Raw genomic sequence first — 27,788 nt, forward strand, 5'->3', positions numbered from 1 at the left:
CCACCTTGAAGCACCGATGTAAGGAGGAAATGAAATCTTTGTGTGGAAATGCCAAGCCCAGCGCCTGGCATAGAGCAGGTGCTCAGAGACCAAGGATCTGGGAGAAGGAACATGCCTTAGGACCTAAAGTCTTGTTCCCTCTCCCTGTCCCGTAGTTCCCATGTTTCAAATGAGTTTTTTCCATGCCAAACAGACTGCATTTATTCAATATGAATGAATTCATTCTTCTGTTTTGGATTTATCAGACTCATGCACATATCTGAGAATAGGAGATAACCGGGGTGACCACGAGGTTTCTGTTGGTCTATTTGGCCTAATCAGAAGAAAAGAAATCATTTCCTTCGGGTGTTGTGGAGTACTGGAATGACACTGAAGACAGCCTTTGCTACTGGCCAGAGCTGGTCTGGAGCCAGTGTAGCTTCTGGGGGCAGACCGACTCTCCGTCTGCAGCTTCTCCCACTACGTGACACCTGTGTGACTTTGAGCAAGATTTGTGACATCGCTAAGCCTCAGTTTCTTCACTCACGAAATGGGAATTAGAATACTCTCTCACACCCCAAAACACCGAAAGGTGGAACAAGATCATGGAGCTCACCTGTCTGGCTTCAGTCTGAAACAGTGCGTGTTGGGTAAATGGCATCTAAGTCAATATATCAGAACAATTCCTGTAAAGATCCTCTCTTGGATAGAAACGACAATCCTAAAATGGCAAGACAGGTTTGGGAGGTAACATCTGCGGAAGGCCTGTTTACTGTCCATTGTTCTGTCTAATCCCTCAATGAGGGTCAGTCCCTAAAGAAGGAGTTGGCTTTGTCTGTGGGCTGTGCTCTCATATCCAAGATGATTTCATTGGAAAGGCTTAAGATGCATACTAGAATTTACTAAACATGATGTAGGTATTTTAACTTCATTTCTTATTAACACTTTTTTTTTTTTTTTTGAGACAGGGTCTCCCTCTGTTACCTAGTCTGGAGTGCAGTGGTGCGATCTTGGCTCACTGCAGCCTCAACCTCCCAGGCTCAAGCGATCCTCCCACCTCAGCCTCCCAAGTAGCTTGGACCACAGGCATGTACCACTATGCCCAGCTAATTTTTTTATTATTTTTTGTAGAGATGGAGTCTCACTATGTTTCCCAGGTTGTTCTCAAGCCTTGGCTTCAAGTACCCTCCTACCTCAGTCTCCCAAAGTGCTGGTATTATAAGCATGAGCCACCATGCTCAGCCTCATTTCTTTCTAGTAATTTTTAAAACCAACTCTATAAGGTAGATCCTGTCATTTTTCCTGTTTTATACATGAAGAATGAAACCCAGAGTAGTTAAGTCACCTGCCTATAAGGAAACTCAGTTAGTGAATGGAGTAGCCAAGATTTGAATTCAGGTGTGACCCCAAAGGCCATGTGTACCTTCTACTTATTCCACAGCCTCTGGAGTGGCTGTATGATTGTTGCAGCGTGGAATACACGGGTTCTCTGCATCCTCAAACCAAAAAGATTGCATTATCATAATGTTTGGTCAGCTCCCCAAGGAAGCCCCCCAAAAACCCATTAAAGAAGCCCATTCTCTAGGGCCTCAATGAATCTAAGTAAATTGCCTTTTGAAAGTAAAAGGAAAATGAAACATCTGTGGCCTCAAACTGTATATGAGCAATAATTCAGGAGTCTCTTTCAGAACCCAGAGAGGAAAGCTCCCCATGGGAAGAAGGAGGGGTGTAGAACTGTGATTCCTGGGTGTAGAGCCAGAAACTCATTAATACTTGTGGAATCCTTGAAAGAGAAGAAGCACAGTTCAAACTGGAATATTCCAAAGCAGTAATTCATTTCCCAAATTAATGTGCTGCGGTGTAATCGTTAGGAAGAAGAGCGAGGGTCCGAGGGCCCTGCCGATGTAGGAGATAAATCTCTGGGCTCCCGAAATGTTTTTCATTTTAAAAGTTCAAGCCATCATTCAACATGGGCCAGAGAATATTAAGACCTTTGACAGTGAACCTCTTACAGGATGGAGAAGCTGAGGCCTTAACTCACAAGGTTGTGCCTTTATAAGGCAACAAAGCAAAAGCAAGTGCGTCATAGATGGAAACCCGTTTACCTGGATCTCACCGACCTGTTGAGAGGAAAGGAGCCAGCCTGGCCTGGTGACCTTCTCTGTGCAAGCAGGGAGCAGGCACACACCACCACCGAGTGAAGAGGCTGGTGTGGCATGCGCAGGACCTAGAGGGAAGCTGCCCTATTGACAGCGGACAGCAGCTGCACAGCTCCAGACAATCACTGTCAAGGACGGGAACGAGATTCTAACATGGCCGATCTGATTTTTCAAGAAAGGTAGAGATCATGAAATTACACGGAATTTCCCAGTTTTTAAATTGGGGATGGTGCTTTTGTTACTTGCATTAAGCCTTTCAACAACGCTGTCCGGTTGGGCTTTTCATCCCTATTTTAGAGGAAATAAGTTTCCAGAAAGTGACTGGCCCGGGGTCAGTGAGCCAGCAATCACCCCAGTCTGTTCAACAAGGCCCAGGGTGAGGCCAGGAGTGTGACTTGTTGGGGCTGAGCCGGGAGCTGGCTCCCAGCTGGCACCATGGGCTCCTGTGGCCACTTTACAGGGCAGGGCAGGGGGTTAAAAAAAATCTCCAAATAAGTACAGGCCACCACCTACCACAATGGAGGGATTTGAGAATATAGAGGAGAAGGAACTAATATTCATTGAGTATCCCTACAAGCCAGGAGCTGGGCTTTGCGTGCATTGGTTTCGTTTAAGTCCAAAATAACAACAGTGGTTTGACGAAGATGTCATTAATCCCCATCTGACTGTGGCAAGGTGAAAGGACTTCCTAGCCTCACACAGCCAGACCAGATCGAGCCTCTTCTTTCTGACATTTGCTCAATACACCTAGGCCTTCCTCTGGCCTGGGATGTGGAGCTTTCATCCGTGAACTTGTCAATCGCCAGCGCTTGGGAAAAACGATCCAAACAAGAAAACCCTCACAAGACTCACCAGGGTCATTTTGTACGAAGTGAAACTCAGGAAATTAAGATGTTGTTGCACAGCCCTGCTGTTTCCACAGGCAATGATTGTAGCTACAAATATGTCCCAAAATGTAGGCAAACGGGTTTGGAGCAGTGAGGTCATGAAGCTTATTTACTGCTGCCATGATGAAAAGTTTAATTTGTTATTAAGAAAATGAAGGGCTAGCAAGGGTTTAGGGTACAGATGACGTAGCAGTTTAGTTTTGGCTGTTCAGAGCCTGGGATGCAGGTGCCTAAAAGGGAACCAGTCTGAGGTGGGAGAAGGAGAACAGGCTTTACCATCAGACTAGGATTTAATCTCTGCTCCACGATTTCCTGGCTGTGTTACCTTCAGTACACGATGCCACCTCTCTGAGCCTCAGTCTCCTTATCTGCATCTCATTGGGTGGACTTCCAAAGATGCTGGATGTAAAGCTCCCATAAATGCTGGATATTATTACTGTCATTATTACTTAAATACACGCCTATGGAGTCCCCAATAGAGCCAACCATTTGACTTCCTGCCACTAAAATAGGCGGATGCCTGGCTGGACTGCTTAATTTCATCAAGATGGTCTGGTGAGTCACAGCCTTAATTAACTTTCCCATGGTTTGATCAGGGCAGAAATCAGACTCTTGCATTTCACCCACTCTTCCTGGCTCCAATAAAGACAGACATGCGCAGCCTTATCCACCATTCTGACTGTACAAAGACAAGAAAATTATCCAGTAGACACAGGAGTGCACGCACAGCCAGCCTGCAAGGCCACAGAGACGTCGCCACAGAGCATTAGAGCAAGAGCCTAGAACCTAATGAAATTATCTTCCCTCAGCCAAGCTGCCTGCCACAGCTGCAATTTGAGTCCCCTGTTTGTGTGCTTATTCAACCATGACCCCGCAGCCCTGGCGGGCTGAGTGGGGCCTCACAACCCAGGGTGGGGCGTCAGCCTGGGAGGGTCTTCCTTTATGCAAAGCTCTTCCTTGAGGGGCTATGGATAAACCACATGGCTGGAGGTGAGTTTCAGATCTGCGCTCCTTCCTGGACACAGAAAATAAAGCAGGACAGGAGATGCGGATTGCGTGGAATGCTCTTCCAAGGAGGGAACTCACATCAAACCAGCTGAGAAAGCCAGTTTGACATTCACCTGTGGCAGACCTGGATTTTGACTGAACTGCGTGCTCCTTGAGGCCCGAGGCCCTGAGGACTCATCTCGGTAGCCCTTGCATCTGGCCAGGGCTTGGCTGCAGTAGGTGCTGGATAAACCTATGCTAAGTAAAAAATGCCAACTAACTTGTTTCACTCATCTTATCTTTATTACACTTCCGTCTTTTTCCAGAAATGGCTCCAGGTTGAGTGCTCGCACCCTGCTCAATTCTACCCTGAGCACTTTGCTTGGTTTCTCTACAACAATATTGTGATAGGTATAATTATTGTTAGTCCTATTTTATAGGTGAGGAAAATAGTAATGGAGGAAATGTAAGGAAAAAGGATGGCCATAAGTTGGAGGCAGGTATGGTAACAGTGTCCCTCCTTGCAGCAGGTGGGCAAGACATATGGCTCAAGGTTTTCCAGAAACCTGACCAATGATAGGAAATGGGTCGGTGATAATATTCAGAGAGTCCAGAAGATAAAAACAAACTGATTGCTCAGAAGATGCAAAAATGGCCCTTATCTAACGCAAGTGGCCTTGGACGAGTCACTTCTCTCTCATTCTCCATCTTCTGTACAAAGGGAGTGATTACAATAATGTCCCCATCACAGGGCAGTTATGCAGGTCAAGGAAGTAGACTGTGCCTAGAACCCAGAAGATGCTGTATCAATGTTCGTTCTCCTGTCTTTTTTGTGGCCCTTTGTTCTCCCTCCACTTATTGAAGGCAGCATCTTGGAGTGTGGGTGTTTAACTACAAAGTCATTGGCAACCAAGCAGCTGCCCAACCAGCTCATTATTACCTAAAAAGAAGAAAGGAGCTTTGCAAGGAAGCTTTGCAAGCACGCCAGCTCCTGAATTTCATGAGCAGTGGGCAGCTGAATGGCGAGAAGCTTGAAATGCACGTAAGAATGAAAGGGGCCTCCAGCACAGTCCACCTCTTGTCACTCTGTTACAGTGCTGTGCCCTGGGATATTCAGGAAAGTCACGCTGTTCCATCATCTCCTGCAGCCGAGAAACGCAATTGATTTTCCTGGCCTCATTTCTGTCATAAAGAACAATTTCCCCCAGGGATCCCCAGAGAACTAAAATGGAGAAAATCTCATTCATATTTTACCATGTAAGCCAAAGCCTAATTGTTCACTGGACAATAGATACAAGCTGAATGCCTAGGCCTTCGCTGGCCCTGGGCCTGGCACATGGGATGCAGGGATGACATATACATGGTGTCTGCTCTCAGGAGAGACTCATAGAAGGCAAGGTGAGAAGTGATGTGATGGAGATGGCACGGGGGAGTGGGGCTTCTGGGCCATCCTGGAAGGAGAGAGTAAAGGGGGATCCAGGTGGAGAGAACAGCCTGCCCCAAGGTGTGGATGTTGGGGTGGCCCATGACGGTGAAAGACAAGTCTTGGATGGTAAGCAGAGGCAGCCTGAGGAAGCAGCACAAGGTTCAGACTGAAGAGTTTACTGGGGGCACTAGAGAGCTAGTGGGTCTTTAATATCCAGCATTCATGGACATGGTTCCATTGGAGTTTTTAAAATCACTTTGGCAGCTTGGATGGAAATTGATTGGAAGGAGTAGATTTTGGAATTAGGAAGACCGGTTAAGGGTTCTAAAAATAATCTAGACTTGAACAAGTGTCCCGTACCCCATAGTACTTCATAGCCCAGTACTCAGCTAGGTATTTTGGGAGATACCAAAACAAGGAAGTAAACGCAGATTTTCTGGGTGCCAACTGTGTTTTGATGCTTTACATATATTATCTAAGTATGACAAAATCAGATCAGTGTCTCCATCTCACAGGTAAAAGACCCAAACTCACGGAAGAGAAGTGAGTCACACAGGAAGCCAGTGGCAGAGCCACACCCCACAGGGCAATCCATGTGCTCTACTCCGCAGACCGGCAGCAGAGGGGAAGCCAGACTCAGATGTAGGAAGGGAAGACAATGTGTTGGCTCAGTGTGTGCAGCCTGGAGTGAGCTACCGAACTCTAAATCCAAAGATGACTAATGTAAGCCTAAAGGGTAATCTGCAAATACTGCTCCATTAATATTCAATGATAAATGATAATTGCTTTAGAATCAAATTCACATAAACGGAAGCGTCGGCTGTACGTCAGCACCCTGGGAACATTAAATTGTAGGCCACGTCTTGTACTTCTAGGAATCACCCACACCATCTACCCCAAGGCTGGGGACAGGGAAGCTACTCTGTAAACACTTACCGACTGAATGCGGCCACTCTGAGAAAAATTGCTGAAGGGAGTTATAATTAAGAGAATGGCAATGGGTGCATTTCCAAATGTAATCTTTCAAAGCTTCAGACCGGTGGCCGGGCACGAATGAAATTTATTTGTATATTAATTCTTCACATATTTACTGAAAACTACCCACATCCTTCCAAATGCTAAGATGATTTTGTGGGTTAATTCTGTTTTTAAAAATATATATATATTAAGAAACAGATTATTTCTCTACTGTCCAATTTTCCAGGACATGGAGAAAGAAAAAATGTATGTACATTTTCTTTTTTTTTTTTTGAGTCGGAGTCTCACTGTCACTCAAGCTGGAGTGCAGTGGCGCCATCTTGGCTCACTGCAAGCTCTGTCTCCTGGGTTCACGCCATTCTCCTGCCTTGGCCTCCCAAGTGGCTGGGACGACAGGTGCCCGCAACCACAACTGGCTAATTTTTTTTATTTTTAGTAGAGTCAGGGTTTCACCATGTTAGCCAGAATGGTCTCAATCTCCTGACCTTGTGATCTGTCCGCACACTTAAAAAAAAAAAAATGCTTGTACATTTTTTTTTCCAGAGGCAGAATGACATTAATACAAGACCTGATGAAGATAGCACAAAAAGTAAAACTCAACACAACCTCACAATATTAATAAAGCAAAAATTTTAAATACAGTAATGTATTAGCAAACAGAACTCCATGGCACACCATGACCAAATGAGGACATGTAAGAATGGCTTAATATCTGAAAATATATTAGTATAATTTACCATAATGCCGAGTCAAAGAGGACAAACCATATCACCATGTTCATAAATGCAGAAAGGGCATTTGCGGGCGGCGGGGGGAACATCAAAAAGTAAATGCTAAAACACTAGAAATAGCAAATCTGAAAGTACTGACCACTGCAATTAGACAGGAAAATGACATCAGGAGTCCAGAAATTGCAAAGAGGAAATAACATAAGAAACTAAATAACAGAAAAAGAGAAGCAATATTAGAATTACAGGCAGATAGAACAATTGTATATTCTTTGTAAATACAAAGAATCAAAATTTTAAACAAATTATTAGAAATAATAAGAAAAGTTGGTAACTGGTGGCAAATAAATATACAAAATTCAAAAGCATTTTTATTAAGTATAAATAATATCCAGTTAGAAAAAATAACGAAAGAAAAGATTTATTTTACAATACCAATAACAACAACAACAAAAAAAAACAAGTAAAATACTTTGGAATAAACTTAACAACAACTGCAAAAATGATCTTAAAGCTCAACTGAAAGTGATGAAAGTCTTCAACAGATGCAATTTTGTTTCTGGACAGAAAATCTCATTATTTTAGGCCAGGTGTGGTGGCTCACATCTGTAATCCTAGCACTTTGGGAGGCTGAGGCGGGCAGATCACCTGAGGTCAGGAATTTAAAACCAGCCTGGCCAATATGGCAAAACTCCATCTTTACTAAAAAATACAAAAATTAGCCGGGTGTGGTGGTGCGTGCATGTAATCCCAGCTACTGAGGAGACTGAGACACAACAATCTCTTGAACCTGCGAGGCAGAGGTTGCAGTGAGCCGAGATCACACGACTGCATTCCAGCCTGGATGACAGAACAAGACTGAAAAAAGAAAGATAGAAAGACAAGAAAGAAAGACAAGAAAGACAGAAGGAAGGAAGGAAGGAAGGAAGGAAGGAAGGAAGGAAGGAAGGAAGGAAGGAAGGAAGGAAGGAAGGAAGGAAGGAAGGAAGGAAGGAAGGAAAGGAAGGAAGGAAAGGAAGGAAGGAAGGAAGGAAGGAAGGAAGGAAGGAAGGAAGGAAGGAAGGAAGGAAGGAAGGAAGGGAAAGAGAAAGAAAATCTCCATTTTTTAAAGATGTAGCATCTCCTCAAATTGAAATCCATAAATTTATGTAATCCAAGTAAACAGTAACAGTAGCAAAATATCCACATATATAGTTATATATAAGGTTAAATTATACATAGGGTTATATATAATGTTATATATATATAACATATATAAATATATATATATTTACCTGCAAAAGCAAAATGCAAGAATGGGTAAGGAGTTTCTAAGGAGTAAAAGGAATGACAGAATAATTTACACAGATATAAAGATGTATAACAAAGCTGTAATTGAAAGAATTTGGTATACAATAACAAAACACTGTCAGATCAATAGAAGAAAAGAGAGAACAGAAGCAGACTGAAACCCATATGGAAATGCAGTATCTTTTTTAAAAGGTTGTATGTCAAGTCAGAGAGGGAGAGGATTAATAAATGATCTTAGAACACCTGACAAACTACCATTCAAAAAGAGATAAACTTGGATTCCCAGCTCACTCTTCACACAGACAAATTCCAGATGTATCAAAATTGTAACATATAAAACACAATCATAAAAGCACCAGAAGAAAACGTAAATTTAGGGTGGGAGATGGCCTTAATTTTTAGAGTCAAATGTATCAATATTTTCCCTCATGCCTTCTGGAGTCCCTGATTAATCTGAGTTAAAGCAAAAGTTAGAAATATTGTAGAATGAAAAAAAGCAGTTACACCATAAACAAAACCAAAAGGCAAAGGATGACTGAGGAAATACCCAACAAGGGAGAAAAACTAAGTCTGTGGTTTTGGGAGATAGCCACACAAATTAGGAGGAAGGAACAAATGATCCAGCCAGATAAGAATTTTTCCCGAAAAGAACCAATGATCAAACAGGCAATAAGAACCCAAAAAGAAGCTCAAGCTCACTGATAATGAAAGATGTGCACAGCCGGGCGCGGTGGCTCACGCCTGTAATCCCAGCACTTTGGGAGGCTGAGGCGGGCTGATCACGAGGTCAGGAGTTCGAGATCAGCCTGGCCAACATGGTGAAACCCCGTCTCTACTAAAAATACAAAAACTAGCTGGGCATGGTGGCGGGCGTCTGTAATCCCAGCTACTCAGGAAGCTGAGGCAGGAATTGCTTGAGCCCAGGAGGCGGAGATTGCAGTGAGCTGAGATTGCACCACTGCACTCCAGCCTGGGCAACAGAGCGAGACTCCATCTCAAAAAAAAAAAGAGAGAGAGAGAAAGACATGCAGACTTCAAGAGGAGGGGCCATCTGCTACCTATCAGATGGGTAGGACTTCGAGTTGGTTAAAACCTGGTGCCAGCACACGGGGAGGAGCAGCTCACGCTTAGGCACTGTGGGGAAGTAGAGACTGGCGGAACATATTTGGAAGGTAATTTGGCAAAATTTATTAATTAAAATGGAAGGTGTATATACCCTCCGGCAAGGTTTTTAAGAGTGAAGACTCTCATGCCCTCCACGTACATTTGCAGAACATATGAAAGGGGTGTGTGTGCGCATGTGTGTATGCGTCTTAGTCCATTTGGGCTGCTATAACAAAATACCATAGACTGGATAGTTTAGAAACAACAGACATTTATTTCTCACAGTTCTGAAAGTTGAGAGACCTAAGATGAAGGCACCAGGAGATTTGGCATCTGGGACGGGCCCACTTTCTGGTTCATAGACGGTGCCTTCTATCTGTGTCCTCACAGGGTAGAAGGGTAGATCAAGCTTCCTGGGGCCTCTGTTATAAGGGCACAAAGCCCATTCATGAGAGCTCCACCCCCCGTGAGCTAATCACTTCCCAAAGGCCCCACCTCCTAATACCTAATATCAACTTGCGGGTTAGCATTTCAACACAGGCATTTGGGGGAAAACACAAACATTCAAACTGTAGGTGTGTGTGTGTAGTTCACTGGAAGGAAGTTCACTGCAGCTTGATTTCAGCAGCAGAAGGCTGGAAGCTAGAACAATCGTGGACTAATTGAGAAAGATGATGAAACATCCTCTGTCTACAGCCATTAACAAGAATAAAAAGGATCTCAGTGTGCTGATGTGGAAAGAACTCTGAGATATATTATTAAGAGAAAAAAGCAAGGTACAAGAGGATGTGTAGAAAATGGTTACATTTGAGAAGATGAACGAGGAAGTCAAGTTTGTTTAAGTGTGTGTGTGTGTGTGTGTGCGCGTGTGTGTGTGTGTGTGCGCGCGCGTGTGTGTGTACTGTACATATAAGACCTTCAGGAAATGTCCTGGATGAGATCATAGGAACATAGGAAGCTGCTCCTGGACTAACAGAACTTTCTGCAATGATGGAAATGTTCTCTAAATGTGAGCTGTCCAATATGGTAGTCACTAAGCTCATGTGGCTACTAAGTACTTGAAATGTGGCTAGTGTGACAGAAATTAAACTTTAAACTGTATTTTGTTTTGACCAATTTAAATGTATGTAGCTACATGGGGCTAGGGGCTTCCAATTTGGACAGCACAGATGTAGACAACAGATATTTTTTGTGAGAACTATGGAGGAGGGAAAGGGAGACTTTAATTTCTCAGTGAATGCTTTTCTGTACTGTTGGAATGTTGTGCGTTTGCATGTTATTCTTATTTTAAAACAAAGATTACTGACCACCTACTGTATTCGAGGCCCCAGAATGTATAGGCATAAGGGGCTATACACTGAGTCAGGGCAGTTTCTGTCCTCAAGAGCCCAGGCTTTCACAGGACCAGAAAAGCGCAGGTAAGGAAATAACTACATGAAGGAGGGAAAAATGACGAATTCTGCCCAGTGAGTAAGGTCCCAGCAAAGGAAATGGTCAGTCCTTTCTGAAAATGGGGAAGAGAGGTAGGGCTACTAGGAAAGGAGGTGATGGTCCAGCCAGTTTTACGAGATGAATAGGTAGCCACCAGACTGTGGGGAGAGAAGGCATTCGGAGTAGAAAGAACCGCTAAGCGGAGGCATAAAGATGAAACGGGGTCCAGTGTGTTGAGAATTCCATGGGTAATTTAGCTTGTTGGGAGGAGATTGAAGAGATGAGCAAGAGACGGGCTCGAGAGACCAAGTATAGCAGACGAAGGAGTTCAGATTTTTCCCTAATGACCAAGAGCAGCCCCAGAATGGTTTGAAGCAGGGGAAGGAAGTGATCGCCTGTGAGTTTCAGAAGAGACACACTCTGACTACGGCTTGACATGTCAAAACCGAAGACAGGAGCTGGAAATGAGAAGGGCAGTTGAAATATCTGCAAGATTTATTTTTATCCTCCTCTATACAAAAAAGTAATCAAGCTATTTATAGACCTAAACTTGCATTGAGTACATTTTGCTTTGTGCACGAAACAATCATATTGGGTCTGTTTAGAGTTGTGCAGTATTGCACTTCCTGCGGCTATCTCATTTTTTATTAAGCTTCCTACAACCTTGAGAAGTCTTTTTGTCTTTACCTCTTCTAATTTTTCCAAGGCTTCAGATCTCTGGGAGATTGCTAGGATAAGACACTGAAATACCAAACAAATCTGACTTTTCCTTGGTGGCGTGACTATGGTGTGATTTCTGGTTTTAGATCCAGCGAACATGCTGGTAAATCCTAGAGTAAGGCTTCTCAGCATTTGGGGCTGGACATTGCTTTGTTGTAAGGAGTTGTCCTATGCAGCATAGGATGGTTAGCTGCGTCCCTGGTCTCTACCCACTAGAGGCCAACAGCATCCCCACCCCCAGTTGTGACAACCAAAACTGTCTCCAGGTATTGCCAAGTGTCCCCTGAGAAACAAAATTACCTGTGACTGAGAACCATTGTGCCAGGGCCCCTGTGGATGAACTCACCCAACTTCCTCATTTTACAGATGGGAAAACTGAGGCCCAAAGACTGAGACCAGAAACCAGGTTTCCTGACTCAGTTTGGAGATTCTTTCAGAAATTAGAAATTTTTTTTCTTAGCCTCAGAGAAATGCAATACAAAATAAAGTTGGAGGAGTTTTGATTCAAGTCAGTTTCATTAGCTAAATATTCATTCATATTTAGCTTCTCTCTCTCTCTCTCTTCATCTCTCTTTTTTTCCCTGTCTCATATCTTATATATGATTCAGCCTTGAATTTCTGTTTAGTAGCCTGGTTTTCAAGCCACAGGTGCTACCCAAATTGACGAAAATACTTTTTTAAAGACTATGAGAACACCTACCCTCTCTACTTGTAGCATTTTCATTTTTCATTTGCTCCCAGTGAAACAAGTTAAGAGGAATGTGTCCCATCTGGATTAGCGGCTACTGCACGCCAGGCATTGTCCCAGCCACATCACAAGCACTATCATCACAATGGTTCTCTCAAGTGGTGGGCACCGCCATTCCCATTTTACAGAAGTAAAAACTGAGGCTGATGGAGGTGAGGTGACTTGCCCAAGGTCACACAGTCCAGTGCATTACAGAACTAACAATCAAACCAGGTCTGTCAGATTGCAAAGTAAAACTGGGTCCAGGTTGTTGAGAATTAGAATGAATTAACGATGATCACCCAAGCGAGAGTTGAAACCCCTTAAAGAACCAAATGCCCTCCCAGTTACTTGGATCACAGAGCTGAGCACTCAGCATCCCCAGGAGGAAGCAAGGCCTACATGGCAGTTGCTATAACAACTCGTTTTCTTATAATTATAGAACCTGGTGGCAACATGAAAAGCTGCACATCCAGTCATCTTATTATGGCCTTCTTCTGACAGTTCTAGGAGCTTAAACGTCATCAATGTTTTAAGAATCACATTTAATAGAATCATGCGTTGCAGAAGCAGAGGCCCAGAGAATGAGGAAGCCAGGAGATGAACCCTCCCGCCTTGTGACTGGGAGTGTGGAGCAGGTGGCATGACAGACCCTGGGGAAAATGGCATCTCTTTCTTGGGAAATTGTCACTTTTCTTTTTCCCTTTTGGCTCAATGCATTTCAGGACTCGGCCAAACAGTGCATTCAAAGAGAAAAAAGAGTACGAGAGAGCCAACGCAAAATTAACCTAACACTCAGCAAATAACAGGGATCTGCAGCAAAATTTTAGTATTCTTGCAACCACATTTCAGTTTAGCTTAATTTAGCCAACTCCCCAAATGTGCAGGGTTTCCCAATTTGGAAGATGGTATAGATAAAATAATACACATGTATGCACACACACACACACACAAAACCACACGTCAGTGCACATACCCCTCTGGGTCAGAAAAGTCTGACTCTGCCCCCTTATTGGCTGTGTGACCCCGAGTGGCTTAACTAATCATACTGATCCCCAACTTTCTCATCCGTATATTAAAAATATGCCTGTTTCATGAGTTACAATAAAGATAAAATGAGAAATGACTCATGGACTATCTGGCACATGATAGAAGTTTAATAAAATAAAGTTGTTATTATTTATTACTGCAAATAATTATTTTTAAAATGTTGTTTTACTTTGTGTGAGTATCTTCCTTTTATTACTCCAACCAAGGATTTGAAAAACCTTTAGGAAGCCCTCTCTTCAGTGGCACCTTCGGCAATCCAGCCAGGGAGCAGAACTCTAGGAAAGCTGATGTGCCATCTTGGCAGTGAGGAGTAGGAAGAGAAGGAAAAGTTATAATGCTGGGACCCTAGGACTTCCAGGTGTGAAAGTGGGGAGTCAAGGACCAGTTCCAGGGGAGATGAAATCTAAGCGGGGTCTCTAAGCAGAAAACATGGACAGCAATGGAGGCGGAGGACACTGCGTTGGCAATGCTGGAAGTGTGAAAAGGCATGGCAGTTTTGCAGTGCTACGAGAGCCCCAGAACACTGGGAGTGCAGGAAGGCAGTGGCAGAGGGACAGGAACCAGCAGCAAAGCCCACCTTTGGAAGAGCCTGCAGTGCCGTGCTAAGAACATCACACCGCAGCTCCTAGGAAGCAGGAAGACATTGCAGATTTCTCAAGCAGGAGAGTCATCTGATGAACTAACCTGGTTTTGCTCATAGTTCATGAAGGGGTGGGACACAGATGGAGAGCTCTGAGCTGGCACAGTGGAAAGGGTAAGCCAAGAGGACCAACTGAGCTAGGGCAGCGTCCCCTGGGATGGAGGCCCACAGGTACCAGGCGTAGCTTCCCACTGGAGACCCAAGCTAGGCGGCAGCATCCATCTAGCAAGAGACCCCCCTCTCCAGAAATGAAACTACCATGCAGCTACAAGAGGAAGCTCACATTTATCGAGCCACTGTGGAACAACTGTGTTAGCTTACATTGCCTCACTTAGGCCTCCCACTAGGTCTATGATGCAGCCATCAGCCACCCATTTTGCAGACTGGGAAACACAGGTTCAGAGAACTGAAATGACATGTTCTAGTTCACAAACCCATGGGATCAAACCCCTAACCTGTGTATTTCTTCCATATTGCCTTTCCACAGTGGTGTGCTGAGAAACCAGCTCTTGGGGGGAAAGGAGGAGATCTGTAGCCTTTGCTGATTTCCATGGTGTAAATACTCCCACCATGATTGATTTCAAGCTTCCAACAGCTTCACAACTGGCTTGCAAACTTGGGAGAATCGGCTCTCAGGAGTGGGTGTGAGTTACTCCAGCCCACCCTTGCAGGAGTCCCATAGGAAACAAGAGTGCTCCCTATACCCTAGAAGTCTTCTCCTACACTATGTTTATTAAAAAGTGACTTGCTTTCTTACAGCATTTACTTACCAATGTTTGTTTGGATCAATGAGAATGTAAAGCCGGTAACAAAAGCCCATCCTTTTGCTATGGGGTGGTCACTGAATCACCCTGTCGCTCATCAAACCCTACGCACATTCCTCCTAAGGCAGTGCTATGTGTATTTTCTCTCCCAGTAGAATGCTTTGTTAAAAAATTAAGCCACAATTGCTTTGCAACTATCAATTAATAACGGCATATATTTTTGAAGGTCACTCTAATAGTACACTCACAAAGCCAGGAGAAAGCACCCGAACAAAAGCATAGGTCAGCATCTTCAGTCTGATTTTCAATAAAACCCGGGCCAGAAGTGAAATAATAAACATGAAACACTCTGGCAGCCTTTCTCCACCAAGTCCTCATGTGCAAATTCTTTCCATGCCAAATAATGACTCTGCTCCAAACCCAGCAGGCAGTGTTTTTAATAACTTGCCTAAAAATGTTCCTCAAAATTAAAAAGAAAGAGAGAGCAATAAAAACAAAGACAACAGATAATAAAGTAAAATCGCTTATCTCCATTTGCTGCTGTCAGCAAATATTAGAATCCCATGAAATGAAGGCCCTGGAGTTTTGATGAAAAATTGGTAGAAGCAAATGGTGAAGTTAGAAATGTTGTCTCACCTCCTTAGGAATGTGGCATCAGAAAGAGAGTTACGAGGATGTGTTATCAGCAAGAGTTCAGAAGAGAAGATAGGGCCCTGATTTTAAATAAAGATACTGGAAATGAGGCAACCAGAGCTGTTGATGTGATCGAGGTGAAGTTTCTTGGTCAGCCATAAGGATTGTTTTGTTTGCTCATTCACCTCCTCATTCATTCATTTATTCATTGGAGACGGTCTCACTCTGTTACCCAGGTTGGAGTACAGTGGCACAATGCGGCTCACTGCAGCCTCAACCTCCCAGGCTCAGATGATCCTCCTGCCTCAGCCTCCTGAGCAGCTGGGATCACAGGCATGCATCACTACATCCAGCTAATTTTTTGCATTTTTTTGTAGAGATGGGGTTTTGCCATGTTGCCCAGGCTGGTCTCAAATTCCTGGGCTCAAGCAATTCCCCCACCTCGGCCTCCCAAAGTGCTAGGATTACAGGTGTGAGCCACCACACCCAGTGTTATTCATTTATTAAGGGCATTTTTTAGTGCTTCACCCGGCCAGGTGCCAGCTAGCTTCTTAGGGTACAGACACAAAAAAGATACCATTCCTGCCTCAAAGAGCTCCTGATCCAATCAGCAGGAGACCTAGTAGGTAACTCACTGATGCCAACTCTGTTCAGTTGGTACTAGAATGGAGGGTCCTATAGGACGTGCAGGAACCCAAAGGAGAAAGGACAAGCTATGCATGTCAGTGCAAGCAAGACTGCACAGGCCCAGGCCATGTGCATTTGGTGTTGAGGGATGAATAGGGAGATGGCCCCATGGCAGGCAGGAAAGAATCCAGCTAGAAGGGACGACACAGACAAAGGCAGGGAGGCATCAAATGGACAGGATCCTGAGGGAACGGCCAGTGCTTCCTGGAAGGTGGATGCACCTATGGGAGAGGCAGGCGAGCAATGGAGGCACAGCAATGCCACTGTGGGGGATGTGCTCTAGAAGGGGAGGAGAAAGGACTGGGGCTGCTGAGGAAAGGGGCCAGGGACCAGGGAGAAGACTAGGACAGGCGGTGATGTGGGTTGAACCAGAGTGCTGGAGTGAGAACAGAGAAGAAAGGACAGTCACTAGAGACTTCCAGAGGGAGAGGGGCCTGGCTCTATGACTGCTAGATGCGGTGGCCAACAATGAGGAGGCTGGTTTCTGTGTTTCTCCCTGCTTCTTCCCCTGTTAGTGCTGGAGGGAACGTGAGCAGGGTTGAGGCTTGAGACAGGGAGCCAAGGCCCCCATTTCTTGGCCCTAGATTATAAAAGGAAAGGAGAAGGAGCCACTGGCAGGTAGGTGAGCTCAGCAGCATCCTTGGGGAGCCATTCCTGGGTAGCCGGGGATTCCCTTCCACTCAGCTGCAGCCTCCGTTGAGCAACCTGCCCTGTCCCTGTCTAGCCGGGCAGGTGGCCCAGCTGCACAGCCTCCAGGGTGTGGACCTGAAACAGCTCACTCCACCTCTCTGAGCCTGTGTTCCTCATGTGCACGTGGCGTAATAATCTCGCCAGCCTGGCGTGCTGGGACCATTCAGTGGGGTAGTGCACATAAAGTGCTAGTCACAGGCAGGAGCCCAAAGAGTGGAATGGATCGGTGAATGGATGAAACAGCAAAAAATCCACACCTTCTAATGTTAGCCTGAAACTTCAACTGGGGTTTTATTTTTGTTTTACTTGCTGCTGTTTGTTTTAATAATAGCCCACTGACACTGGTTCTTTTTTGTTGTTGTTGTTATTGTTGTTCTTTTTGTTGTGACTGAGTCTTTCTCTGTCACCAAGCTGGAGTGCAGTGGCTCAATCTTGGCTCACTGCAGCCTCTGCCTCCCGGGTTCAAGCAATTCCCCTGCCTCAGCCTCCCAAGTAGCTGGGACCTACAGGTACGCACCACCATGCCAGGCTAATTTTTTGTATTTTAGTAGAGATGGTGTTTTACCATGTTGGCCAGGATGGTCTCCATCTCCTGACCTCGTGATCCACCCACTTCGGCTTCCCAAAGTGCTAGGATAACAGGCATGAGCCACTGGTTCTTTAAAAAGGACTGGCCCTCTCATTTCCAGTTCTTGGCCCCACCTCATTTTAATGAGAGAAAGATGAGCTCTGGTCCCCTTTGGACTAAGGTGCCCCTCCCACTGCAGCCCCACTGGATGTGCTCTAGGTCTGGACCTCAGGCATTCCCAGGATCCTTCCCAAGTAACTGCACACCCTCCAGTCTGAGCTGGCCCTGGCCAGAGCTTAATGAGGCAGATTCTCTGAATGCTGGATCAGGGTGTGGGGTCAGGGATGCTCCTGAGACCATCCCAAGAGACAGGGCCCACAATGCAACACACCCAAAGCCCGCCCCATGCAAGGCCAGTGCTGGGAACTGGGAACACAGAGATGCACCAGACACCTCCCTGCCCTCCAGGGATCAGAAGCTAGAGGGGGCTGCAGGTGCGGGACAGGCCAGGCAGAGGACAATGGGAAAGGAGGCCTCATGACCCTACAGAGCCCAGAGGAGGCCCCACATCCAGCTAGAGGATCAGGAAGGGGTCCCAGAGGTGCTGACTCCAGGAAGAGAACAGCTGAGAAGCTGCACAAAATGTTTCTTGTCTAATCCACACATTTGTTATCTCCTTCAGGGCAGGGGTTTTGTTTTATCCATCTTTGTATCTCCCACCAACAAGCATTGAGCCCAGGCCAGAACCAATATTAATAACGACAAAGAAGAAAAGGGAGGGAGACCAAGAAGGAAGGAAAGAAGGCCACAGCTTGGCCAGGACAATGGCAGGGTGACATCAAGTTGTGGCAGAGAGAACGGGATATGGAGCCATGGAGCAGGGTTCTTGCTTTGTTCTCACATTTCATGGCTAAGCGACCTTGGGAAAATCACCCACTTCTCTGAGCATCAGTTTCCTCATCTGTAAAATGGGGATAATAAAAGTACCTACTCCCCAAGATTGTTGTTAGGCTGAAAAGCAGATGTAAAAGCATATGTAAGACATTATTATTATTCATCTTATAACTGAAGTACTAAAAAATAGCCTACAAAAAAAATGAACAGATTGGGCGTGGTGGCTCACACCTGTAATCCCAGCACTTTAGGAGGCCGAGGTGGGAGGATCCCTTGAGACCAGGAGTTCAAGACCAGCCTGGGCAACAAAGTGAGACCCTATCTCTACCAAAAAAAAGACAAACCTTTTTAAATTAGCCGAGCATGGTGGCATGTGCCTGTAGTCGCAGTTGTTCAGGAGGCTAAGGTGGGAGGATCACTTGAGCCTGGGAGGTCAAGGCTGCCGTGAGCCATGATCATGCCAGTGCACTCCAGCCTTGGTGACAAAGTAAGACCCTGTCTCAAAACCAAACCAAAACAAAACAAAACAAAACACCTACCCTTACCAACAAGCAAACAAGCAAACACCTGCCTCCAGGAATCACTGTGGGAAAGCAGAGACCACCCATGAATCCTGACAATGAACTCAATGAACAATAAACTGGCTACCCCTTGAAATCTTCCTCCAGGTTCTCCCTGTCACGTTCCCAGGGAGAAAAGCCTGCAAAGAGAGGCCCAGAGCCCAACCAACAAACAAAATCCAGCTAATTAGACAGGAAGCTAAAAATACAAGAGGAAGAAAAAAGATATAAATAGGAAGGAAAGAAAATGGTCATTTATTAAGCCCCTAGAGTGCACCAAAGACAGACTATTCATTAATATTGTCTGGTTTTATTAATGAAAAATTGGGAGCTTGGGACTGAAAAGATTTTTCCCAAGGTCATGAAGCTAAGACACGGCAAAGCCAAGACCTAAGATGCCCAGGCGAGCCTGGCCTCAAGCCTAGGTGTCCCCCTGGAGGACAGCTGTGCCTCTCCACAACTTAGCACCAATGACTTCCAAATCCAAACTCAGCTCCAACTCACAGACTAGCCTGGAAACAACTGGGCCTGGCAGCATGGCTAGGTACATAAGCACCTGCCATAGCCTCAGTACCCTCCTCAGCACCAGCACCTTCCATAGCACCAGCAACCTTCAGAGCACCAGTAACCTTTAGAGCACCAGCACTCTCCTTGGCACCAGCTCCCTCCATAGCACCAGGATCACCATTACACAAGCACCCTCCACAGCACCAGGATCACCATGACACCAGCACCCTCCACAGCACCAGGGTCACCATGACACCAGCACCCTCCACAGCACCAGGGTCACCGTGACACCAGCACCCTCCACAGTACCAGAGTCACCGTGACACCAGCACCCTCCACAGCACCAGGGTCACCATGACACCAGCACCCTCCACAGCACCAGGATCACCATGACATCAGCACCCTCCACAGCACCAGGGTCACCATGACATCAGCACCCTCCACAGCACCAGGATCACCATGACACCAGCACCCTCCACAGCACCAGGATCACCATTACACAAGCACCCTCCACAGCACCAGGATCACCTCCATAGCACCAACACCTTCCACAGCACCAGCACCCTCCATAGCACCAGAATCACCACGACACCAGCACCTTAAACAGCACCAGGATCACCATGACACCAGCACTCTCCACAGCTCCAGGATCACCATGACAACAGTACTCTCCATAGCACCAGGATCACCAAGACAGCAGCACCCTCCATAGTACTAGCACCTTCCACAGCACTAGGATCCCCATGACACCAGCACCTTCCACAGCACCAGCACCTTCCATAGCACCAGGATCACCGTGACACCAGCACCCTCCATAGCACCAGTACCTTTCATAGCACCAGGATCACCATGACACCAGAACCCTATATAGCACCAGCACCTTCTACAGCACCAGCACCCAGCACCTTCCACAGCACCGGGATCACCATAACACCAGCACCCCCAACATGGCACCAGCACCTTCCACAGCACCAGGATCACCATGACACCAGAACCCTATATAGCACCAGCATCTTCCATAGCACCAAGATTCCCACGACACCAGCACCTTCCACAGCACCAGCATCTTCCACAGCACCAGGATCACCATGACACCAGCACCCCCAACATGGCACCAGCACCTTCCACAGCATCAGGATCCCATGACACAAACACCCTCCACAGCGCAGCACCTTTCATAGCAAAATCAGTTTTAGAGAACCCCTCGCTCTCAGATTAAGAAAGAAGGAAGGGTTTTTTGTCTGCATGTTCCCATTTTCTCACATAACCCTGATGATATTTCAAGTCTGTGGCCCTTTACAATGACTGCAGGGCCTCCTCAGTTTCAGAAATGACAAAAATTCCAGGCAATTCTTTCAGTGAATCTTTCTTTATTCATCTCTCCCCACCCTGCTCCCTTCTTTTCTCTCTCACAGTATAATTGCCATGAACTGCTTTCTCCAGGTTAATTTTGAAATTCAAATCACAGGCTGTCCCCGATCCACGAAGGGATTGGAATGAGAAGGGGTGCACCTTTGCTGTTCCCAGGGTTCCCTCAGCCCTGGGCAATGTATCTGCGGGGTGACCCAGTGACTGTGTAACGGCACCAAGCTCTCTAACTGTAAATTCCCTGACTCCAGCCCTGGTTCTCTGGTGGATATCTCCATCCTGAGCTCTCAGCCTGTTAGTTCCAAGGGTGGTCAGACCACCTGCTTTCCCCCTCCCCACCCATGGACTCCGGGCACCTCACACTCAGAGCATCTCCCCAGCTCCCTACCTCAGCGGCAGGTAGACAAGCCAAACACCAACGAGTCCCTCGATGCCCTTCCTCCAACCAGGAGCAAGTGCTGTAAATTCCACCTCCACAGCAGCCCCTCCCTGGATCCTGAGCCCCAGCTTGCTGACTCAGCTCAGACCCTCAGACTCTTCTTAATTACCTCCACGCCTCCTCCCTAGCTTCCCTGCATCCACCTCTGCACCTGCAGGTGCATCCTTCACGGGGCTCAGAGGGAGCTCTCTTTAAGAAAGCGAAAAACCAGGCTAATTAATGCTTGCAGCTTTACATAAGCACAAGAGAATCTGCTCCATTCCTCCCATTTTGTTTCAAGTACAGGTCCCCCTCTGCCCATGCCTGACAGTCAGGGCTGACAGAGGGCTGCCCCTGAACCACAAAGCCATTCTTTCCTGACCCCCAGGACTAATTGAGTCAAACTGCATGGGGGTGGAGAACTTCTACAGGCCCTGGTCCCTGACCCAGCACCCCTTTTTCTCTTAGTTGACTCATTTCCGTTCCACCCAGCAGTTACCTACTGCAGGCATCACGGCTGAGCAGAGAGGCCGCCAGACCCTGGCTCTGCACACTGGCTCTGCCACTTGCTGGTGGGTAAGCATGTTGTGTCACCTCTCAGAGCCATAGGGGATTATATCAGTCTCTCACGGAGATATGAAAAAATAGCCACATCACCAAAAGTTGTCAAATAAGACAAAAAAATAACCATAGCCCTACATCACTGCTAATAACACAGCCATGGACAGCATTTTAATATTAATACATTTATTTCCACATTGTTGTTCCTCTGTATTTGTCATTTTTCATAGCTCCAATCCTAGAAAGCATACAATTTTAATCTCTGCTTTACTCACTCAACATTCTCCCTTTAAGTATTTGCCCAAATTATTGCACTTCATAGCCATCATTTCAAATGACTGCTGGATAAGGGATTTCATTAAAAACTCTTAACACTCTGTTTTTTTAAAAAAAAGCACACTTAAAAAATAATTCTCATTTTTGCCTGATTATTGAAATAATTAAGTGCACATTGCATAAAATTTGGAAAGCACAGAAAAGTAAAAATTAGATGAAAGTATCTCATAAACATATAATTTAGAGAAAACCACTCTCTGAGGGAAAAAAAAGGTAATTCTTAAGAAACTGTAAAGTAGTTCATCATGTGGATGTGTTCTCATTTATGAAATCACAAGAAAGTTGTTGAAAGTCTAGTTTCCAATACTTTAATTTTATAGCTAGTACTGCAGTAAACATTCCTACATGTGCACCTGGGAATATTTCTTGTGATCTCTTGCCAGGAAGACAGGTCAACTTGACCCCGTGGCCTGGGGCATCAAGATACCCCAGGCCTCTCCTGCAAGCTCTGTGCTCATTCACGCAGGTACCTGCTTATTCCTGCAAGTACTTGTATGCAGCTGGCTCTTGGTCCACTTTCGCTGGGCCTGTGCTGTGTGGCAGACACTTAAAGTACAATAAAAAAGTCAGACCAGCCGCTGCTCTCCAAGAGGAGGGTGGCATCCAGGGAAGTTCCACATTCCAGGGGAGGCACACAGAGGGACCACACTCCTCCCCTGGGCCACATACTCAGCTGCTTCAGTATTCATTTAGTGGGGAGAAAAATAGTCAAAGACAAACAAACCCACATGTTTCTCCCCGCATACACTTCCATTCCCAGATAACCAACCACCAGTCATGCTCACTTTCAAAGCTCCTGGTCACAGTTGACATAAAAAGGCTACTATTAATTGTGCACTTATCCTGTACAGATCCAAGTTCTCTGCATGTATTTTGTACTTCATCTTCATAGCAACCCTACTATTATCTCCATTTGATAAGTGAGGCTTGGTGACTCACTTGTGGCTACACAGCTAGGACAAGGTAGACCCAAGGCTCAAGCCCAGCCAGGCTGCTGCATCGTCCATCCACAGGACCCCTTGTTCTACTGCCTCCAGGGTTGATTGTTTGCCTCCTAAGTATTTCAGATCTGCCTGCATCTCTCCACCCACTCACCAGCCTTATCTGATCTGCCACTGTTTTTTGTGTTTTTTCACTTGAATGACTGCAGTAGCCTAATAGTGCCCCCATATCCCCTTTCATCCACTACACTCCATTAGCCATGTAAAAGCCAGCATACTTTTTCTAAAACACAAATTTAATCATGTCCCTTCTCTTCCTGAAGTCCTTCAAAGGCTTCCTGTTGCTTTTAGTATTAAACCCTAAATGCCTTCATATAGCCTTCAATGCTTGGAACTGTCTGTCCTCCGCCCACTTCTGCCTCATCTGTGTCTGCTCCCCGCACCCTCCTAGAGCTCAGCCTCACTGTCCTTATTTCTATTCAGGGTTTCTATTTCTGTTTCTATTCAGGGTTGGGGCTAGCCTCCTTCCCGCCTCAGGGCCTTTGCACAAGCTGCACCTTCCTCAGCTGCCAGCACCTTGTACCTACTTCATACCCACTTCCCCACCCACCTCAGCTCCTAAGTGACTTCCTCAGGGCATTCCCTGGGGTTCCTCTTTCACCCTCACAGAGAATGCTTTGTGGCTCCTTCATGCAATTCGTCACAGCTAGCAACATATTCCCCAGTGCTGCTCACGGCCCCTCCATCAAGAAACAGGAAATCAACCATTAGGGTTTCACCACCAAGAAGCCAGCTTTTCTTTCCCCACCATTTTTTTTTCTCATATTTGTTGCAACCAAGGACTAAAATGTGAGTTACTTACTGCATTTCCATCACATTTCCTGGAGATTGTGACGAAAAAGCAGGAGGAAGGGAACAGGAGAAAGGAGAAGGAATAAAAGAGGCATTTATCAATTATGAGATTTATCAGAACATTCCAGAGTACACAAGAATATGACAGACCTCAGAGGCAGAGTTATTATTTGATTAAACTCAGTGACCAGACCGTACGGCTTCAAGAAATCCTTTAGAAATAGCCTGCGTCATTTCCCCACCGACAGCAGTACCTGCTCCAAGCACGAGGTGTGCTGAGCTGGCCGGAGCCAGCCTCACCTTTACTCTTTCTATTACGCCATCAAGAAACTGACCGTAAATTCAGCAATTTTCGGCACCCGGAACTTCCCTTTGTTCTTCTGTTCCGGCTGATATTCCGTTCTTGTCTTCACAATCACCTGAAAGATTCAATCAGTGTGTTAGCATTCATGCAGACTTGAAACATTTTCCTTCCTCTTTTTTTTAGTAACCAGAATTTATTACACATGACATAAAGATCAAAAAAATAAAGAACCCCTCCCTTCAAACACACATAAGAGAAAATTCAAATTACTCATAATACTTCCCCATTCCAACAGAGACAACCCTAGGTAACAATTTTGATTACACCTTGTTAGATATTTGTATAGACTTATATATGTACATATTGTTATATATTTACTATTTATGAAAACATGTATTTTATGAGATGAATTCATACTTTATAGTTTATAACCTGCTTTTATCACACAATGCTATATTTTTCTTCAATTTTCCAATGTAAACAAATACATGATTTTATTTTGCCTTTTGGTATAGTATAACATTTCACTGCATGTGTGTACTGCAACTGATCTAATGAAACTTTAATTGTTATACATTTAGGTTGCCTCCACAGTTTTGGTTATATAAACAAGTTATGGGATTGTTTGTAACTCAAAGGATAAATGGAGGGGATGGAGGGGATAAACACCCAATCTCCATGATGTGCTTCACATTGCATGCCTCTATCAAAATATCTCCTGTACCCCGAAAATATATATACCTACTATGTACCCACAAAAATTAAATAAATAAATATGACAATAAATAAAATAAAATAGAAAGCTATGACGAAGATTCTGTTTCCAAACCTTTGTACACACACTTAATTCCAATTTGATCTGGGGACTTGTAAGAAGAAAAATAAAAAGTTCTGTTGAATCTGTTGTATCATCTTATTTTTCTAAAGTCTGAATATTTTTGCAGAGGTGGTTAACATCCTATCAAGATATGCTGTCAACCTGACAAGACATTTATGTAACTCCATCCCACTGTGCAAGCAAAGTGAAAGAAAAAGAAACCTGACAGATAATCAATAACTATTGCCAAGTGCTGCAGTACCATGAGAAACACAGAAGCTGTCTCAGCCTCAGGGTCTCACCTGTGAAATAGAATAATTCTAATCATATCCCTATTTTGTAAGGTTGCTTTGAGAGTTAAGTGAGATGATAATAAGCAATATTTTTGAACCATTTATTATGTGCTGGAACTAGATCAAGCACTTCATATGCCTTACCTACCTATCTCTACTATTTCCACTCTCCTACCAAGGAAACTCAAGTTCAGAGATGCTAAGTCACTTGTCCACAGTCACACAGCTAAAATGAAGTAATCTTCTAACCATGATCACTCCTACTTCCCAGTATGACTTAAATTAACAGAATTTTCACTGAAAACGCCCACCAACTTTCCCTGGAGACAACAGTCAAGCATATTAACTAGAGCAAGAATTCTTCTATGAAGAAGGTCCTTCAACACCTGTGAGGCATGCCATGGACTCAACGTAGCTGAAAAAGGAAGGGACAGGGACAGCACTACCACACATGAAACATCTACCAGGTGGTACCTAAACCCAGCTAACCCATGGCTGGACTTACGGGGGTTAAGGAGGCCCTGGGCCCCAGCCCATCAGCACCCCACCCTCTCTTACCTCTAGAACCCATTTCCAGATGGAAATTCTGCTGTTGTATCCCACCCTCTTTGCAGTCTGTTCCTCCAAACAACAAAAAGAGAGCCCCTGGCTTCCTGAAACAGGGAAGCAGTGCAGCCAAACATGGATGAGCGCTTACAGGGGTGGGGCAGAAAGATGCTCTGTGATTTTTATTTTCTTCCTACCCTCTAGGCCAAAGAATAGGAAAACAGAAGCTCTTGTACCACAGTTAAGAAAAATAATTATCATACTTTGTGCATTTACTATATAGCAGGCAGTGAGCATTTGACATGCCTTATCTTACTTAATTCTACACTATAAAGCAGATGCCGATATTGTCAATATTGTAGGGGAGTGTACAAGTGTGGGTTGAGTTCAAATCCTGGCTCCGGCCCTTACTAGCTGGTGACCTTGGGTGAGTTGATGAAGCCTTCTGTGTCTTGATTTTCTTAACTATAAAATGGGGAAATCACCATGACCACCTCGTCGGATTGCTGGGAGGCATAAATGAGTTGATACAAGTTAGACATTTAGAACATTAATCCAGTAACATCTGGGTGCTATCACATTTTCTTCCATAGATGTCTGAGGCAGCTGTAGAGTGGAGCCTTGCACCTGTCAGGCTGCAGGGTCACGCTACCTAGCCTATCAAGAGCAACACAAGGACTTCTCAAGAACAAGGCCATCCAAGAATGCCCCTAACTGACCTGACTAAAAAAAAAAGAGTTTGAGGGCCAGGCGCAGTGGCTCACGCCTGCAATCCCAGCACTTTGGAAGGCTGAGGTGGGCGGATCACAGAGTCAAGAGATTGAGACCATCCTGGCCAACATAGTGAAACCCCATCTCTACTAAAAATTTAAAAAAAAAAAAAAAGAGCTGGGCGTGGTGGCGCACACCTATAATCCCAGCTACTCAGGAGGCTGAGGCAGGAGAATCGCTGGAACCTGGGAGGCGGAGGTTGCAGTGAGCCGAGATCGTGCCACTGCAGTCTGGAGACAGAGCAACACTCTGCCTCAAAAAAAGAAAAAAAAAAAGAGTTTTGGAAGAGGAATAGAAGTTTCCTGGGAGGACAAGACAAGGGAAGACAGTCTCTGCAAAGTGAACCACAGAGCCAAAGAAACAAAGGGGTGAAATAGCATGAGATCTACAAGGACCCACTTTGCTGGCATGTGAACGGCAATTCGAATGCGAGAGCTGGAAGCTAATGTAAACAAAAGAGCAAATGGTAAAGCTCCTAGGCTAGTTCACAGCAACCTGGGATGGACCAGGTGAAAGAACATACATGCAGGTGCTTTGTGAACTGAAAGGATATTCTACAAATTCCAGTTATTAGAAATATTTTGTATATCACTAGATCAACTGTCAGATTATGAAGTGGTAAAGAAAATTTAGATGTTTGATTATTTCTCTTAATCTACAGTTTTAGAAATATTCACAAACTTGGATTTATAATTTTAATTTTATCTCCCCATGTATGTGTGTATATACACATATGTGTGTGTGATATATGTATAACACATCTATTAACATATATATAATACATGTGTTTCCCGGTCAGCATGAGCCACAACCCTTGGGGTAATAATTGCTTTTTGTGGCAGGCAGCATTCTAATTTGGCTCCAAAGATTCCTGCCCCATGGTGTTCATGTTCTGTATAATTTCCTCCCTTTAGAATGTGGGCTGGACCTGTGGTTATGATGGGCTAGTCCCTCCCATGATTACACTGTGCTATGTAAAACTCCAGCATAACAGACTGGAAAGAGATTCTCCACTGACCTTGAAGAATTAAACCGACATGCTGAAAGAGAGCCATGCAGCTAATACCTGAGGGCAACCCTCAACCGGGAGCCAATAAGAAAACCAGGACCTCAGTCCTCCAACCACAAGGAACTGAAATCTGCCAACAGCCTCAATGAGCTTGAAAGAGGAT

General features: G+C 45.1%; 1 protein-coding gene across 1 annotated transcript in view; it reads right to left on the reverse strand.

The window, feature by feature from the left end:
* NSG2 (neuronal vesicle trafficking associated 2) overlaps window positions 1-27,788 on the reverse strand; it is a 62,738-nt gene that overhangs the window by 20,665 nt on the left and 14,285 nt on the right. Inside the window, exon 3 of the mRNA XM_008015330.3 lies at window positions 24,221-24,304. Within this exon, the coding sequence (XP_008013521.1) occupies window positions 24,221-24,304 (84 nt within the window). The remainder of the gene's footprint in view (window positions 1-24,220; window positions 24,305-27,788) is intronic.

This window comes from Chlorocebus sabaeus, chromosome 23 (genome assembly GCF_047675955.1).
Source record: "Chlorocebus sabaeus isolate Y175 chromosome 23, mChlSab1.0.hap1, whole genome shotgun sequence".
In the NCBI taxonomy this organism is placed as follows: Eukaryota; Metazoa; Chordata; class Mammalia; order Primates; family Cercopithecidae; genus Chlorocebus; species Chlorocebus sabaeus.